The sequence below is a fragment of the Bubalus kerabau genome, chromosome 10 (genome assembly GCF_029407905.1).
Source record: "Bubalus kerabau isolate K-KA32 ecotype Philippines breed swamp buffalo chromosome 10, PCC_UOA_SB_1v2, whole genome shotgun sequence".
Taxonomy (NCBI): Eukaryota; Metazoa; Chordata; class Mammalia; order Artiodactyla; family Bovidae; genus Bubalus; species Bubalus kerabau.
Window position 1 is genome coordinate 10,851,384 of NC_073633.1, and position 16,682 is coordinate 10,868,065.

The 16,682-nt window shown below is 41.4% G+C and overlaps 1 protein-coding gene across 3 annotated transcripts in view; it reads right to left on the reverse strand.

Moving 5' to 3' along the window:
- Nucleotides 1-10,272: 10,272 nt before the first annotated feature.
- The window catches only part of GCNT4 (glucosaminyl (N-acetyl) transferase 4), a 28,040-nt gene continuing 21,630 nt past the window's right edge, over nucleotides 10,273-16,682 (reverse strand). For 2 of the 3 annotated variants that reach the window (XM_055536575.1, XM_055536576.1), the window contains exon 2: nucleotides 10,273-14,700. In XM_055536575.1, coding sequence (XP_055392550.1) covers nucleotides 13,335-14,699 — 1,365 coding nt within the window. In that variant the 5' untranslated portion in view covers nucleotide 14,700 and the 3' untranslated portion in view covers nucleotides 10,273-13,334. Of the gene's footprint in view, nucleotides 14,701-16,161; nucleotides 16,316-16,682 lie in introns of all 3 variants that reach the window. The other variant, XM_055536577.1, reaches the window with a different exon arrangement.

The window sequence follows — 16,682 nt, forward strand, 5'->3', positions numbered from 1 at the left end:
ATGAAGCAGCCAGCTCCCTGGGAAGTGCCATATGAACTGGACATCCTACTGACCGTATCAGAGCAGTGGAGAAGTCCAAAGCAGCTGGGATAGATGGTGTGCCTGCTGTAATTCCCCAAGGGTAATATATTTGAAATGGACAGAATTAGATCTTCCAGCTGAGGGAGGTGCTTGGGCCCTTTAATCTGAAACACCAATGCTGGGTTCAGTAACTTCTGGGCCTACCAGAGTCAAATCACTCTAATTGAATATGTTATAGTTGAAGAGCTGGGGTTAGCTTGGAGGCTGGGGTTGGAAGGAGGCTAAAGAGACTGAGCAAAAAAGAAAATAAATCAGGAGTTAAAGAGGAATGACCACTGGGGTAAGGAGGTGAGGGAAGGAAGACTAGAGGTCGTCCATTTTGGTGGGGGTGGTGAGGAGCATGGCAGCGAGGCTGGTGGACTCAAACAGGAATGCCTGGGGGTGGGTGACTAAAGAAAAGAAGTGCAACAGACCATCCCAAGTCCTGACTCCCCTGAGCCACATGGATGCAGTCCTTCAGCCCTGCTTACTTCCATAAGCTCTCATGTCCTTCTTCCCTACACAATCTCAGCACTTTGTGAAATAAAATAACAATAGGCGTGTGTTTGGCACTTTATTGCTCAGCAGGACTGGGGCATACTAGGCACAGATGGGGGAGGGGCTAAGAGCTTGGACTTTGGAGCCACACGGCCTGAACTCCACCCTCAACTCTGCTACTTACTAATGATGTTGGGCGAGTCAGCCGACCTCCTTGGGGGCGCTTCCTCGTTCACAAAACATGGGCGGTACTGGTAACCTCTTCACGAGGGTAAATGCAGAATGGATGTGAAGCAAAGAGCGCCCTGCCTGGCATAGGTGCATATCCACATGAGCATGCACATATATGGCATATTATTCAATGTAAAGTGTGGGTATAGTAAACAGTATAAACAAGGAGTTGGGACCTGATTCTTCTGACTTCTGTTTGAGGATTGCCCACCATCTCATGTCACCTTTCAAGGTTCCTTCGAGAGTGCTAAATGAGAGTGAGAACACTTAAAATGATATTTTAACCAAATCACTGTGGAGACCTTATTCAGATTCTGTTTGAACAAATGGTGGATACAGAGACATATTTGATACAAGTGGGAATATTTGAAAATGGACTTGGTGTTAGATATTAAGGAATTAATCTTAATCTTGTTAGGTGTGATAATCAGATCAGATCAGTCGCTCAGTCGTGTCCAACTCTTTGCCACCCCATGAATCACAGCACACCAGGCCTCCTTGTCTATCACCAACTCCCAGAGTTCACGGAGACTCACGTCCATCGAGTCAGTGATGCCATCCAGCCATCTCATCCTCTGTCGTCCCCTTCTCCTCCTGCCCCCAATCCCTCCCAGCATCAGAGTCTTTTCCAATGAGTCAACGCTTCTCATGAGGTGGCCAAAGTACTGGAGTTTCAGCTTCAGCAGCATTCCTTCCAAAGAAATCCCAGGGCTGATCTCCTTCAGAATGGACTGGTTGGATCTCCTTGCAGTATCAAAAAAAAAAGTCCTTAGAGGTTGGATTAGATTCATAAAGGGCTTCTCTGGTGGCTCAGATTGTGAAGAATCCACCTGCAATGCAGGAGACCAGGGTTCAACCCCTGGGTTGGGAAGATCCCATGGAGAAGGGAATGGCTACACGCTCCAGTATCCTTGCCTGCGAAATCCCATGGACAGAGGAGCCTGGCAGGTTACAGTCCATGGGGTCCCAAAGAGTTGGACAGGACTGAGCAACTAACACCTTCGCTTTTGATTCACATTGAGGTATTAGATCAAGCCATATAATATCGCCAATATTTGACCATATAGCTTAAATATGAACAAAACTGGCCTTTGCTTGGCACCTTACTTTTCACCAGGACCAATGCATAAAGCACAGGTAGATTGTAGGGGCTGAGTCGAACGTCTGGGATTTTCTTTTAACGTATTTCTAAGGAACAAAAAGGGTAGAAGGATAGACAGATGAAACAAGATAGTCAAAACATTAATACTTGTGAAGCTGGGTGATGGAATGTGGAAATTATGCTCTTTCTACTTTTGTGTTTGTTTGCAACTTTCTGTAATAATCTTATTTTAAAGTTTTGTTTGATGCTTTTTGACTGTGTATCTATGACTACAATGGAAAGGAACCCAATTCAATCTTGCTTAAACAAAAGGAGGGATTTAACTGACCAATGGGCAGCGTAGAGCTGGTCTGGAGGAAGATTGGATTTACTCCCTTGAATGCTTTGAGGACCCTCTTTGTCCTTCTCTATTTCTTCTCTGTTTGCTTTGGCACATTAATTTGTTGGCTGGAAGGAACTTGTCCAGATGGTGAGGTAGAGGGCTGCCCTTACAAGTATATCCTAGGTTTTGTGATCAGAGAAAAACAAGAGGTTCTCACCCCTGGGCAGGAATTTGAAAAGCCCCAGGAGAGCTGAGTTTAAGTCATGTGCTTAGTTTAAGTCTTGTGTTTAGTTTAAGTCATGTGCCCACCTCTTAGGCCAATCACTGCCGCTGTGAGGATCTATAACTGGCCTACTACTCTGGGTCACCTGACCACCTCTGTAGCAAGGACGGTAGTTTTCTGAAGACTTGGGAGGGATGAGGGGAAGGACAAGGGCTGAGCAGACAGAAGCAACAGCTGCACTTATAAGGTTTCTTGTTATTTGCAGTAGCTGTTAGATTACAATCAGCCTTTGATCACAGATCACGTCTTTTTCCTTTCCAGTATCTGTTTCTCCCCACCCCCGGTTTTTATTTTAAGGTTTATGGAGCTGCTTGCAAGGCTTGTTGAAAAAAAAAAAAAAAAAAAACCAGCAGTTTCCATCTCTTCCTCCATTTCCCTTCTTCAGAGGAAACTAGTTTCAGCTCTCTCAACTGGTTCTTTGGCTTTACTTTCACATATCTGAATAACAACCTTATACTCCTACACTTGACGTTTCAGTCTTAGGCATTATCACTGATTACCACCATGGGAGATGATTTTGACATCTCTCATATACACCTACACTCCCCACCCCACAGGTTCAATCCTTCTAATCTCCCCAAGTTCCCAATAAGTTATATCAGCATCCTGTTGATTAGATCAACATTTAAATATTACATAATTAACATTATATGATTATGCCTATGAAAACAGTATCTAGTTAAGCCATAACTGTACTACTCTTTGTTCTCCTTAAATAATAATAATTTTTTCTCATAGACTTTCATTCAGTCCTCAATTCTCTGATGATCTAATTTGCCTCTAAATAAATGCTCCCCTCATAGCTCAGTTGGTAAAGAATCTGCCTGCAATGCAGGAGACTCAGCTTTGATCCCTGGGATGGGAAGACCCCCTGGAGAAGGAAATGGCAACCCACTCCAGTAGCGTTGCTTGGAAAATCCCAGGGAGAAGGGAGCCTGGCAGGCTACAGTCCATGTGGTCGCAACAGTCGGACACGACTTATCAACTAAACCACCACAAATACACTCAGATTTATTATGTATTCTGTGTTCATCATCCCGAAGAAATCTCTAAAGCTTTCTGACCTCTTCCAGTCTGTACTGGCTGCCAACCCCTTTAGTACCCAGCTATCATCCTGGGGTGTCCATTCAGCATCACCCTTGGGATCCCTTTCACCTCTTCCCACGTTGGAGTCCCTTTTTCTTGCACAATGGTCTTCTCAACAACAGTGAGAAAAACTACCTGTAAAACTGGATTAATAATAATCTTGAAATAAAAAAATAATTAGTACCCATTAAGACTAAATTAAGTAATGGTGAAACTTATCTCTTCCTTGTTGGAATTTAAAACAAAGTAATGAAAAAGACTCTAAAAATAGGAAGTAATTTCCTATTATTAGGCACATACATTTTGCTGAGTTGTCTTGGTCCCCCGCCCCCACCTGCCACCTCTTTTTTTTTTTCAGTATCCACTCAGGGTTGAAGTAAAAACTTGAAAGCGTTTATGAGATGGCACGTAACTCTGTATCTATTTTTCATTGGTATTCCTGTAATGGCTTGAACTAGTGAAGAGTTAGAATGATAGGGCTGTTTCACTCTTTAAATAATTTTTCAGGACAGTCACATTTAGTTCGTGAAAAATTCCTTCTGGGTAGAGTCTGCCTCACCAGCAAATACCTTTGTTTAACAGAATTAACACATCAGTCTCAGCTTGAGACTTTACCACCACAACCTCAGGTTAAATTCATTTATTTTTATACATTTTATAAAATAGTTCCAAATAAGGTAGCAATGTGGTTAAAAATAACTTTAGGAGGACATGTAGACATGGAAATGTATATCAACTGTAATCATTATTCAGAAAATAACAGATAGCTATTTCTTCAATGGTGTAAAGAAAGCACATAAGGCAAAGCATATAAAACATTTCTGGACTTCTGACCACACTGTTTTAGGATCTGAAGGTATGTATTTTTATTGCCATGTATGTTTACTGGTGTTTTCTAAATGCATTTGCCCTAATGTTTAGAATCTTAAAGAAGTAATTTTGGGGAAAGATACCCTAATAGTAGTTCTCAAAATATGATCCGGAACAGCCTTATCTGGGAATTTGTTAGAGGTGCAAGTTCTCTCCCCACATCCACCCCATTTAATGAAAAGTTCAGGGAAGGAGGAGAGATCTGTGTTTCAACAAGCCTTCTAAGGCAAAGTTTGAAAAGCATTGTCTAAGAAAAACATTGTAAAAGTTAGGGCTCATGTTGTTCTGCTGTTAGTAATAGAGAACTAAAATAACAGTTGTTTAAATACACTTTTTTTCCTCCCATAAAAAAATACTGAAGGTAGGTAGAATTGACTGATTCAAGTGTCATATTTTCATTGTCTTTGATTATAACTTATATACTCATGGTTTTAAAATGGCTGCTAAAATTCCAGCTATTACAAACACATTCCAGACAGTAAGAAAAAGTAAGGGAGGAGGGAGGAAAGCAAGCTAAGTCAGCCACCTTTCAAGTGCATTCTCAGATGCCCCATGCAATGACTTCTGCTTTTTCTCCTTTGCCACCATTGATCAAAAGTGACTATATATTTCAGTTCAGTTCAGTTCAGTTGCTCAGTCTTGTCTGACTCTGCGACCCCATGAACTGCAGCATGCCAGGCTTCCCTGTCCATCACCAACTCCCGGAGTCTACCCCAAACCCATGTCAATCAAGTCAGTGATGCCATCCAACCATCTCATCCTCTGTCGTTCCCTTCTCCTCCTGCCCTCAATCTTTCCCAGCATTAGGGTCTTTTCAAATGAGTCAGCTCTTCACATCAGGTGGCCAAAGTACAAAGTATTGAAGTTTCAGCTTCAACATCAGTCCTTCCAATGAACAACCAGGACTGATCTCCTTTAGGATGGACTGGTTGGATCTCCTTGCAGTCCAAGAGACTCTCAAGAGTCTTCTCCAACACCACAGTTCAAAAGCATCAATTCTTCAGTGCTCAGCTTTCTTTATAGTCCAACTCTCACATCCATACATGACCACTGGAAAAACCATAGCCTTGACTAGATGGACCTTTGTTGGCAAAGTAATGTCTCTGCTTTTTAATATGCTGTCTAGGCTGGTCATAACTTTCCTTCCAAGGAGTAAGCATCTTTTAATTTCATGGCTGCAGTCACCATCTGCAGCAATCTTGGAGCCCAGAAAAATAAAGTCAGCCACTGTTTCCACTGTTTCCCCATCTATTTGCCAGGAAGTGATGGGACCGCATGGCATGATCTTAGTTGTCCGAATGTTGAGTTTTAAGCCAACTTTTTCACTCTCCTCTTTCACTTTCATCAAGAGGCTCTTTAGTTCTGCTTCACTTTCTGCCATAAGTGTGGTGTCATCTGCATATCTGAGGTTATTGATATTTAAGATCATTTAAAGAACAACAAAAAAAGAGTAACTGTGGCTCAGGCATCCCAAGTGGAGCTGGGTGGCCACTGTGGATATAATTTCAGACACTTTCCTAAACCACTGAGAACTTGAATCATCTCTGAATTATATCAAACTCAACCACATAGCCAACCATTTTTAAAACAGTATCTGCTAGCAGCAGCTAGCTGCAAACTTGTAGTTGCCAAGTTCCCTCCCTCTTTGCAACTACGTAATCATTTCAGACCCCAACTAATCCTTGCTTCACAAACACTCAACTTCTTGCCAGCTTCAATCCTAATTCATGACAATTTATTTAACTTTGTAGGGTTTTGCCTTTATAATCCTCCCCCATTTGCAGTCCAGGGCAACAAAGCACTTGCTTCTTGAATCTGTGTCTCCCTGACTGCAGTCCTAACAACTCCCCAATAAATGTCTCCTTACCTCAGTCAGGTCTCTGCTTCTGAAATTTTGGTTAACAAAAGGCTGGGAATTAATAGTTGCCCAGAATTAAGTCACAGAAGCCAGGGAGAATGGATACGAGAAGGAACTAGCAGCCTTTAGATCCTTACTGGAATGGAGTCAGTCATCAAAATGCAAACCTTTCCTATTCTGAAAGGGCTTTCACTAACCATACAGCAAATGCCTTGATTTGTTAGAAGACTGGTTGCGTCCTTGCTTTAAGCCAGTCTTCGCTTACCTTTGAGAATCAGACTAGCCTTTTATTGGAATAAATAAATAAAATTTATTTCAAATAGGTTGAGGCTGTAGTTGATATATACCAACTGGATGTCCCATACAATTTCTTGAGAGGGCGTTTTGCGACATACATGAAAAACAATAAATTTTTAAAAATCCATTATCTTCAGGATTGTCACTTCTCTCTCAGAAATAAGGAAGTGACTCAAGGAAAGGAGAAGATTTATGTATAAAACTGTTTATATAACACTGTTATTTAAGACAGAAGGGAAAAAGCAGTTTACAATCCAAATGTCCTACAATCAAGGAAGGACTGAGGGAATTATGGTATGACCATCAGAAAGCCATAAAGATTAAGCAGCAAGCAACATGGGAAGTGATTGAAAGTATATTGGCAGTGGGAAGAAACAGAGGATGTACATGGAAATGGATAGATTAGAAGGGCATTCAAGATAACTATAATGGTTTTGTCAGGATGTTAGAATTATGAATACAAATGATTTCTGTTTAACTTTCCTTTACTGCTCTATAGAAAACAGCAACATTAACAACAAAAAAAGGTGAAATAAATTTACCCACATCATTGAACATGATTTTTTTCTCAGATTCTTTCCTGGCTATTTGTCCTCTGCATGACTTGGTCCAAGCTGCTCCCAGAAAGGACCCTACATGTACGCCATACCTGAGGGCAGGTGAATAGTCTTTCTGGGGCTTTTATGCCTCCTCGTGGGCTGAACACTGATCATCCGTCTGTGAGACAAAGCTCAAGCTGTTTACTATGCATCATCATAGGAATTTTTCCCCAGTAGTAGGGATAAATTTTCAATCATCTACTTTCTCTTGCCAAGCTTTCCTCATAATCAGTTTCATGAAACTAGAAGCCAGCTGCCCTGGTTTACATATAGATTTGTAGGCACCAAATGGGATTTTTAAATATGGAATTGCTAATCTGGGAATCAAATAGCTTCTTTTCAAATACCTTTGAAGAGAAGTGAAACGCAAAGGAGAAAAGGAAAGATATACCTATTTGAATGCAGAGTTCCAAAGAATAGCAAGGAGAGATAAAGCCTTCCTCAGTGATCAGTGCAAAGAAATAGAGGAAAACAATAGTACAGGAAAGACTAGAGCTCTCTTCAAGAAAATTACAGATACCAAGGGACCATTTCATGCAAAGATGGGCTCAATAAAGGACAGAAATGGCATGGACTTAACAGAAGCAAAAGATATTAAGAAGAGGTGGCAAGAGTACACAGAAGAACTGTATAAAAAAGATCTTCACCACCAAGATAATCACGATGGTGTGACCACTCACCTAGAGCCAGACATCCTGGAATGCAAAGTCAAGTGGGCCTTAGAAAGCATCACTACGAACAAAGCTAGTGGAGGTGATGGAATTCCAGTTGAGTTATTTCAAATCCTGAAAGATGATGCTGTGAAAGTGCTGCACCCAATATGCCAGCAAATTTGGAAAACTCAGCAGTGGCCACAGGACTGGAAAAGGTCCATTTTCATTCCAATCCCAAAGAAAGGCAATGCCAAAGAATGCTCAAACTACCGCACAATTGCACTCATCTCACACCCTAGCAATGTAATGCTCAAAATTCTCCAAGCTAGGCTTCAACAGTACGTGGACCATGAACTTTCAGATGTTCAAGGTGGATTTAGAAAAGGCAGAGGAACCAGAAAAGGCAGAGATCAAATTGCCAACATCCGTTGGATCATGGAAAAAGCAAGAGAGTTCCAGAAAACATCTACTTCTGCTTTATTGACTACACCAAAGACTTTGTGTGGATCACAACAAACTGGAAAATTCTTAAAGAGATGGGAATACCAGACCATCTGACCTGCCTCCTGAGAAATCTGTATGCAGCTCAAGAAGCAACAGTTAGAACCAGACATAGAACAACAGACTGGTTCCAAATCGGGAAAGGAGTACGTCAAGGCTGTATATTTCACCCTGCTTATTTAACTTATATGCAGAGTACATCATGCAAAATGCCAGACTGGATGAAGCACAAGCTGGAATCAAGATTCCCAAGAGAAATATCAATAAGCTCAGATATGCAGATGACACCACCCTTATGGCAGAAAGTGAAGAACTAAAGAGCCTCTTGATGAAAGTGAAAGAGGAGAGTAAAAAAGTTGGCTTACAACTCAACATTCAGAAAACGAAGATTATGGTATGAAGATCCATCACTTCATGGAAAATAGATGGGGAAACAGTGAAAATGGTGAGAGACTTCATTTTGGGGGGCTCCAAAATCACTGCAGATGGTTATTGCAGCCATGAAATTAAAAGATGCTTGCTCCTTGGAAGAAGAGTTATGACCAACCTAGACAGCATATTAAAAAGCAGAGACATTACTTTACCAACAAAGGTCCATATAGTCAAAGCTATGGTTTTTCCAGTGGTCATGTATGGATGTGAGAGTTGGACTATAAAGAAAGCTGAGCACCAAAGAATGATGCTTTTGAGCTGTGGTGTTGGAGAAGACTCTTGAGAGTCTCTTGGACTGCAAGGAGATCCAACCAGTCCATCCTAAAGGAGATCAGTTCTGGTTGTTCATTGGAAGGACTGATGCTGAAGCTGAAACTCCAGTACTTTGGCCACCTGATGCGAAGAACTGACTCCTTGGGAAAGACCCTGATGCTGGGAAAGATTGAAGGCAGGAGAAGATGGGGCTGACACAGGATGAGATGGTTGGATGGCATCACTGACTCAATGGACATGAGTTTGAGTAAACTCTGGGAGTTGGTGATGGACAGGGAGGCCTGGTGTGCTGCAGTCCATGGGGTCTCAGAGTTGGACACGACTGAGTGACTGAACTGAACTGAACGGAATCTGGAAATCAAGCCTAATGGGTTGTCAATGCCATGCTGTATACCACCCTACCAGTGCCACTACCTAAAGCAGTCCGAATTCTTCCATGGGATTACTGTGGATTTGCAAAGTTGTCCAGCTTGGTAAGACGTAGAATTAACCTTAGGTTAAAGTAGATGTTAGTTTTTTATATTGAATTTTCCTAAAATAGCCTTATTCCTCAAGATGGATTGTGATCTATGAGTGTGACACGCATACTCCTTGTTAGGGAGGATGGAGACTGTTGCTGCTTTAGAAGGGTGCTAGAAGAAAACTAACTGGCCAGGAGGATCTTCAGAGCAGGGGTGGAGGTGGGGGCGACAGTGATGCCCTCAGGTTAGTAGAGCTGCAAAGATGGTGTCACCAGGACAGAGAGAAACTCATCCAGAAGCACCCAGCCATCGAGTCTGAGGATCCTGGAGCAGCCTCCTCATACCCGCGGGGCTCCCAGCCAGGGCAGGCATCCTGCCGCAGAGAGGAAGTGTTGCTTTTCCAGGGACTAAGGAATGAAAGAGAAAGAGCTCAACCTACTCTGTTAAGAACAAACTCCCATAAAGTAATCAAGCAAGCAAGAATATTTCTCTATATAGTTAATCTGAGAGGAGAAACTAACCTGAAGGACAATTAAGAGAAATTCTGGAACATTCTTTGAGACTTTGCCAAATTAAATTCAAATTTGTGAACCTATATTCTGCGTATAATACACACACTGATTTTTAAATTTTGACTCTGAGGTGAAATTAACTGTCCTCTTCGAATACTGGGCAAGTGTCATCAACTGAAAGAGTGTGGGGAACCAGTACAACCAGAAAAAGGAAACATCAGAGATTCCAAGGTCTTGGTTTTGGAGGCACATTTTATTTGACCGTACTAGAGATTAACATCTAGTAACAGCATAATACAAAAATGCAACCCCAATCTACTTAAAACTCATATAATGGGAACATGTCTTTCAAGAAACGTGGAAAAAAAAGTTGGAGATTTCGAGACACGTTGATAAAAATGTTAACAAAAATCACAGCTCATTCCATCATCATCATTCACTTTACAGTCTCATGAAAAGATTGTCATTTTGTTTTCTCCACAATATGTCAAAAATATATATACTTATGCATAATATTCACATTCTGGAAGGCAAGAGAAATCTTCAAATTTAATTCCCTAAATTTAAACATTACATATATTTCAATTAAAATAAACTAAACATTAAAAATAGCAGCAACACCGGTCTTTAAATTACAGTAGATTATTCACATAATGTAGACATATTGGGTGGCTCTTTCATTATTATCTGATATAATTTACAAACTCCAAGGTAATGGTCTCATCGTCAAATAACATAGAATCTAGTGTCAATAAATACTATGCAAAGAATTATTATAAAACACAGATTGCCAAACATTCTCCAGACTAGAGAGAACCATACTAAAACATTTTAGGGGGGAATCAGGTTTGAAGGAGGTTTGAAGGCATGCAGGAATCTGTGGGATTCCCAAGGCAAGAGAGAATGATCTGACAAGCTCCCCCAAATGACAGGCAAACTGTCAGGAACTGAATCCTGAGAAATGTGTCCATGGGGACAAGGCACCGTCACATCTTCATGGCGCCACGTTTCACTTGAATATGGCATTAAAGTGACTAACATCTGGAAAATTTCCCACTAAGCAAAGGCTAGGATCATTTCTCACCAGGAGACAAGACATTGGACCAGGAGGTCGGTATTTCTCTCTCATCATTTACATTACTCTGATGACCAAAGGCATAAAAAATATCTCAGCAGGGCTTTGTGTTTTTAAGCCTGGGTGGTAGGAAAAGTATTTCTACCCCTAGTCCTGATTTAAGCCACTGGGCCAATTTCCTAATCCTACTGGCTTAAAAAGGACCCCAGGTGTCGGGACAGGGGTTTCTTCATAACTGGACTCAGTTACAGAAGTTGCCTTGAAGACTGTGCCTTCTTTGTATATTTGGAAGGTTTTTCAGAAAAGGTGCATGGTTAAGTATCACAATGGGGTTGGGATCTCCGTTTCCCTCACAGTAAGACTGCTTGCTGGTATTTCAATAATTTGTCCCCATCTTCAAGCCACTTCATACACGATTGCATTTGATACCCTCACACAGAAATCTGTGAGGCAGCCAGGACACACCCACGTGTTCCCTTTATAGACGAAGAAAACTGAGGCTCCTGGAGAGGAAGGCAACAAGCTTGTCACAGTCACACACATGGAGAAACTGGTAATTTGAAGGAGGCAGAAAAAAGAATATAAATGAATCCATGAGAAAAAGAAAGAGAGACAGAAGTGGTGCCACTTGGCAGACCACATCATAAACTTTAAAACAAGCAAAAGGCATCTCACATGTAGAACACAGACATTTAAAAACACATTTAAATACTTCAATCTTCCCAACTGTCTCATACTAGCCTGGATTACCATATCTTTATGTAGTTACTGAGGCTAACATTGAAACATAAGATCACCAAGAAATTCTGACATGAGTTTCATGATTTCCCAGTAGACATAAAAATATCATAACCTGTTCTGAGGACCCTCACTCCTGTCTCATTTCACCTCCAGCACAGTAATTACAGGAAAATACATGTATATTTTGACTCATTTTGGTAGTTTTCTAGGGTGTAGTTTTCACAAAATATTATTAGTGAATTTCCTTGCTATGTCCTTAGGAAAATTAGCTTTTTCTCTCTTGGATCAAAGCTGAGAACACTGCAATAAACTTAGAGCTTTGATAATTTTACGTTTGAACTCTACTTGATAGTTGTTGGAGAAGAACACGTTTTAAATGACTAATAGTTAATTTAGAAAGCTGTCTTATTTCCATACAATCTTTTGAAGAAAATTCAGTGATTTTTAGCTTGACAGTTTCACAAAACAAAATTGTACCTATTGCGGTGTAAAAAAAAAAAAAAAAAACAACAACTTACATATACTGATAATCTATGAGTTGAAAGACTTAGGTTCAATGTTCTGGAGAGTGACGCTGAACTGTTAAGCAGTTTTTAATTTTAATCAGTAAATATGTTTTAAAGAAACAGCTGAATTAAAATAGGAGGCCATTCCAGACACCGTTGGGAAATGTGATGGAAAAGTCATACAGATCCCTTCATTCCCCCTCAGCAGCACCGCCACTCCCCCAGGCACCCCACCACCTTCCTGACACTCACACGCTAGAAACGCCCGGCCGCCTTCCTGACACTCACACGCTAGAAACGCCCGGCCGCCTTCCTGACACTCACACGCTAGAAACGCCCGGCCGCCTTCCTGACACTCACACGCTAGAAACGCCCGGCCATCAATGTCCCGGGCCATGCACGCAACAGACAACGTGCCACAAGGTAAGTTAGGCTTTGGCAAGTAGGAAATCGAACAGTTCTTTGAGTTCTTCTGAGGTAGTACAGTCTTTCTAGAATTCCAATGGTTGAGAAGAGTCTAAGGAGCTGAACTAACAGGCAAGTGGAGTGCCGTCACTGTGCTTGAACACTGCTCTGAAACTGGTGGTTAACACGGCTATGTGATCACTCCACTACTTCTTCAGCGGCACCCTGATTGTCATGTGGAGAACCTAAGATAGTAAGATTGCTGTGTGACTGGGGTAACTGTAACTCATGACAACTGGGATTTAATTCCTGTATGTTTTTTAAAAAGTGCCCGGTATACAGCAGAAACTCAACACATATCAGATTACTGACTGTTTAAAATCTCCCACTTAGCTCAGTGAGATTACAAGTGAAAACAAACATAAGAACACCCAACCGATTGCAGACTAATTGTCACCAAAGGCCAGGTCTCTTTCCCTTGTTCATGGAACTGTAGACACCTTTCAAATGGTACTGGCCGTGGTATAGCATGCAATTCCATCTTAACCTTTTTTTCCATTACAATTTTATCATGAGGTGGTTATGGAAGGTTTAGTCATAAATAACTTTGCTGAAGACAGTGTGATCCACTTTCTCTGCTGTTCTTCAAGCTTTTCTGCCAAGCATTTAATCAAGACGGGGTCCACCTTAGAATCAAATTTATTAGCAAACCAATGTCCATATTTCATAAGCCACCTTAGTTCCGCTGCTCCATAGATACACACACTTCGGAGGTGAGAGCCAGTACAACTGGGATAGAAGAGGCCTTCTAGATAATTCCATTTGACCAGGCGGGTCTTACTCTGCAGGTCAGACACATCCTGGGCTGTCTTAGAAATCTCCCCAGGGATTCCTGGTACCCGAATTAAGGTAGCCCAAAAGTGCTCATCAGGTGAGTATGTATCTTTAGACCAGGCAAAAAAGTCTTTAACAAAGGAGTTGTTGAAAATATATTTAACAAATGCTCGACTCAACACAAAATAAGCACTGCCAACAAATATCTCGATGTTATGAGGGGGGGCTTCCTTGGAAATGTTTGTCCTCATTGGTAGTTTCACATATTCATAAGGTGCCTGTTTGAGCTCATGGTGATAAGTGAATCTTTCTGTCTTAGTGCTAGGGGGTTTCACTGTCTCTAACATATTTGATCCATTGAGTTTCTTCAACTCTGACACTAATTCAAAGTTTGACTTCAAAGGAAAATCCTGCCCACACAGGTTGATAACATATTTCCACTGAACTGAAGACTTGAGGAGGTCTGACAGGCAATTTAAATCAGCCTGGAGTCTGGAAATGTGTGCATACTGCACAGTCTCTAATTTGGAAGCAATGAAAATATTGGAGAAGCACTTAGCTAAGTTGTTCATGGCAACTTTGAAGGTATCCGATGATTTTTGGTCATAATGGATGCAATAAATATTGTGCTGGTTGTATATGGCAAGGATTAGCCTTTCAACCATAATTGCATCTTTGTGAACAACCAAAGAATAGGCTATTGGGAAGCTTTTCTCCTCCTCTGAAACAAGCTTTTCATCGTAGCTTCGGAGGGCCTGATAAATCTCACAATCACTGGTGATTGCCACAACATCATCATCATCCAAGTCGATGATGGTTCTTCTTCTTATTTCCAGACTCTTGCCAATTTCCAAAGGCTCCTGTTCATAGACACCCGAACAGTTAATCTCATATCCGATTTCATTCTTGACATGGGTGTATCTGTTCCTTACAAAAGGCGAGGTACTTAGAGAGTACTCAACCAAGTAAATGCCCCGTTCAGGGAAGAGGAATCGTTTAACATTTAGGAGCTTCAACAACGAGAGCAGCCATAGCGTTAGAAACAGGATGAAAACTTTCTGTTGTAGGTGATATTTAAAACAACATTTGAATGTCTTCATTCTGTAAGAGAACAAACGAACAATTCAGTTGAAATAGGAAGAGAAAATTAGTTCACTTCAACCAACATCCCCTAGGTGCCTACCACACACTAGGCAAAATGCTGGGCCCAGAGATGATTTAAATAAGTGTTTTTTCCCTTTAAAGAATCCAGAAATAAGGCAATGGAAATATGTACAACGGTTATATTTTGTTGTATTCTCTGTTAGAGATCTAATTTTGAGAGATAGTGGTTACCAAATATTAGAATGAAAAATAATGTTAACTCCTTAAATATAGGTACTGCTGCTGCTGCTGCTGCTAAGTTGCTTGAGTTGTGTCTGACTCTGTGTGACCCCGTGGATGGCAGCCCACCAGGCTCCTCTGTCCCTGGGATTCTCCAGGCAAGAATAGTGGAGCGGGTTGCCATTCCCTTCTCCAAATATAGGTACTAAGTATCTTAATTGTCTGATTTTCTGCTTAGTATATTTGCAGAAGGATTGCTGTGGTTTGGACAGAGGTCTAGAAGACTGGATTTTTTAGTAGTCATATACAGATGTGAGAGTTTGACCATAAAGAAATCTGAGCACCAAAGAATTGATGCTCTTGAGCTGTGGTGCTGGAGAAGACTCTCAAGAATCCCTTGGACAGCAAGGAGATCCAACCAGTCATCCTAAAGGAAATCAGTCCTGAATATTCGTTGGAAGGACTGATGCTGAAGCTGGAGCTCCAAAACTTTGGCCACCTGATGCAAAGAGCTGACTTATTGGAAAAGACCCTGATGCTGGGCAAGATTGAAGGCAGGAGGAGAAGGGGACGACAGAGGATGAGATGGTTGGATGGCATCACTGACTCAATGGAGGTAAGTTTGAGCAAACTCTGGGAGAGAGTGAAGAACAGGGAAGTCTGGAGTGCTGCACGCAGTTCACAAGGTCACAAAGAGTTGGACACAACTGAGCAACTGAATAACAACAACAAAGAGGTCACTGAAAATGTAAATGACCCATCTGAGGCTAAAAGGAATACCCATCTTGATTTTTACCTTCAGATTCTGATTAGATCTTGATCTGAAGTCAAATGGGGAAAGCCCAGTGAACTCCACTGCTATTAACTGAATGTCTGCATCTTCCCCAGAATTTTAAGTTGAAACCTAATCACCAATTTAAGTTGATTATATCAGGAGGTGGGGGTTTGGGGGAAGTTTTTAGGTCTTGAGGGTGAAGTCCAAATACATAGGATAGGTGCTCTTATAAAAGAGATCCCAGGCAGTTAGCTCCCTTGCCCCTTCCATCATGTGAGGAAAACCCGTGGGAAGACTGTTATCTGTGAGCTAAGAAGCAAGCTCTCATCAGGCATGGAATCTGCTGGAGTCTTGATCCTGGACATCCCAGCCACTAGAACTGTGAGAAATACATTTCTGTTGTTTATAAGCCATGCAGTCTGTGATATTTTATTATAGCTGCCTGTGTAGACTAAGACACTCACCTTCAGAAATAAGAGCAGTGGGCAGACCTTAAAGGAGGCTATAGTAAATATTAGACATTGTAAAATTTTATTCAGATTACACAAATGTGGTAAACTTGCACATTTCCCTTATTTTGTTAGCTCCCGTTTCCTCACAGGGATTAGCAGTTTAGCCCTTAAAATGAAAAGAATTTGACTCATTGAGAGTATGTGGTAGGGCGCCAGTTTGGCTGAATCTGTCCGTTTTATGTACTCATCCAGAAGAGTTCATGTGTGTGTGAAGGTTCCCTGCAGGTCAGGCTAAAACCTGAAAACCACTAAGATGTCCTACAGGGCAGTGGTGAATTACACCCAACCTGAGACGAATGTGCGCGTGCCTCTGTGGGACAGTCCACGCCAGACTGTGAAACAGAAATAGGACCACGCGAAAACAGTGTAGAACGAGCTCACATGTGTGTCCAACCCAGCAGCCTACACACAAAGAGCACATGTCAGTAAGCTTTTTCTTTCTCTGCCACAGCTGTTCAACTCTGCCACTATAG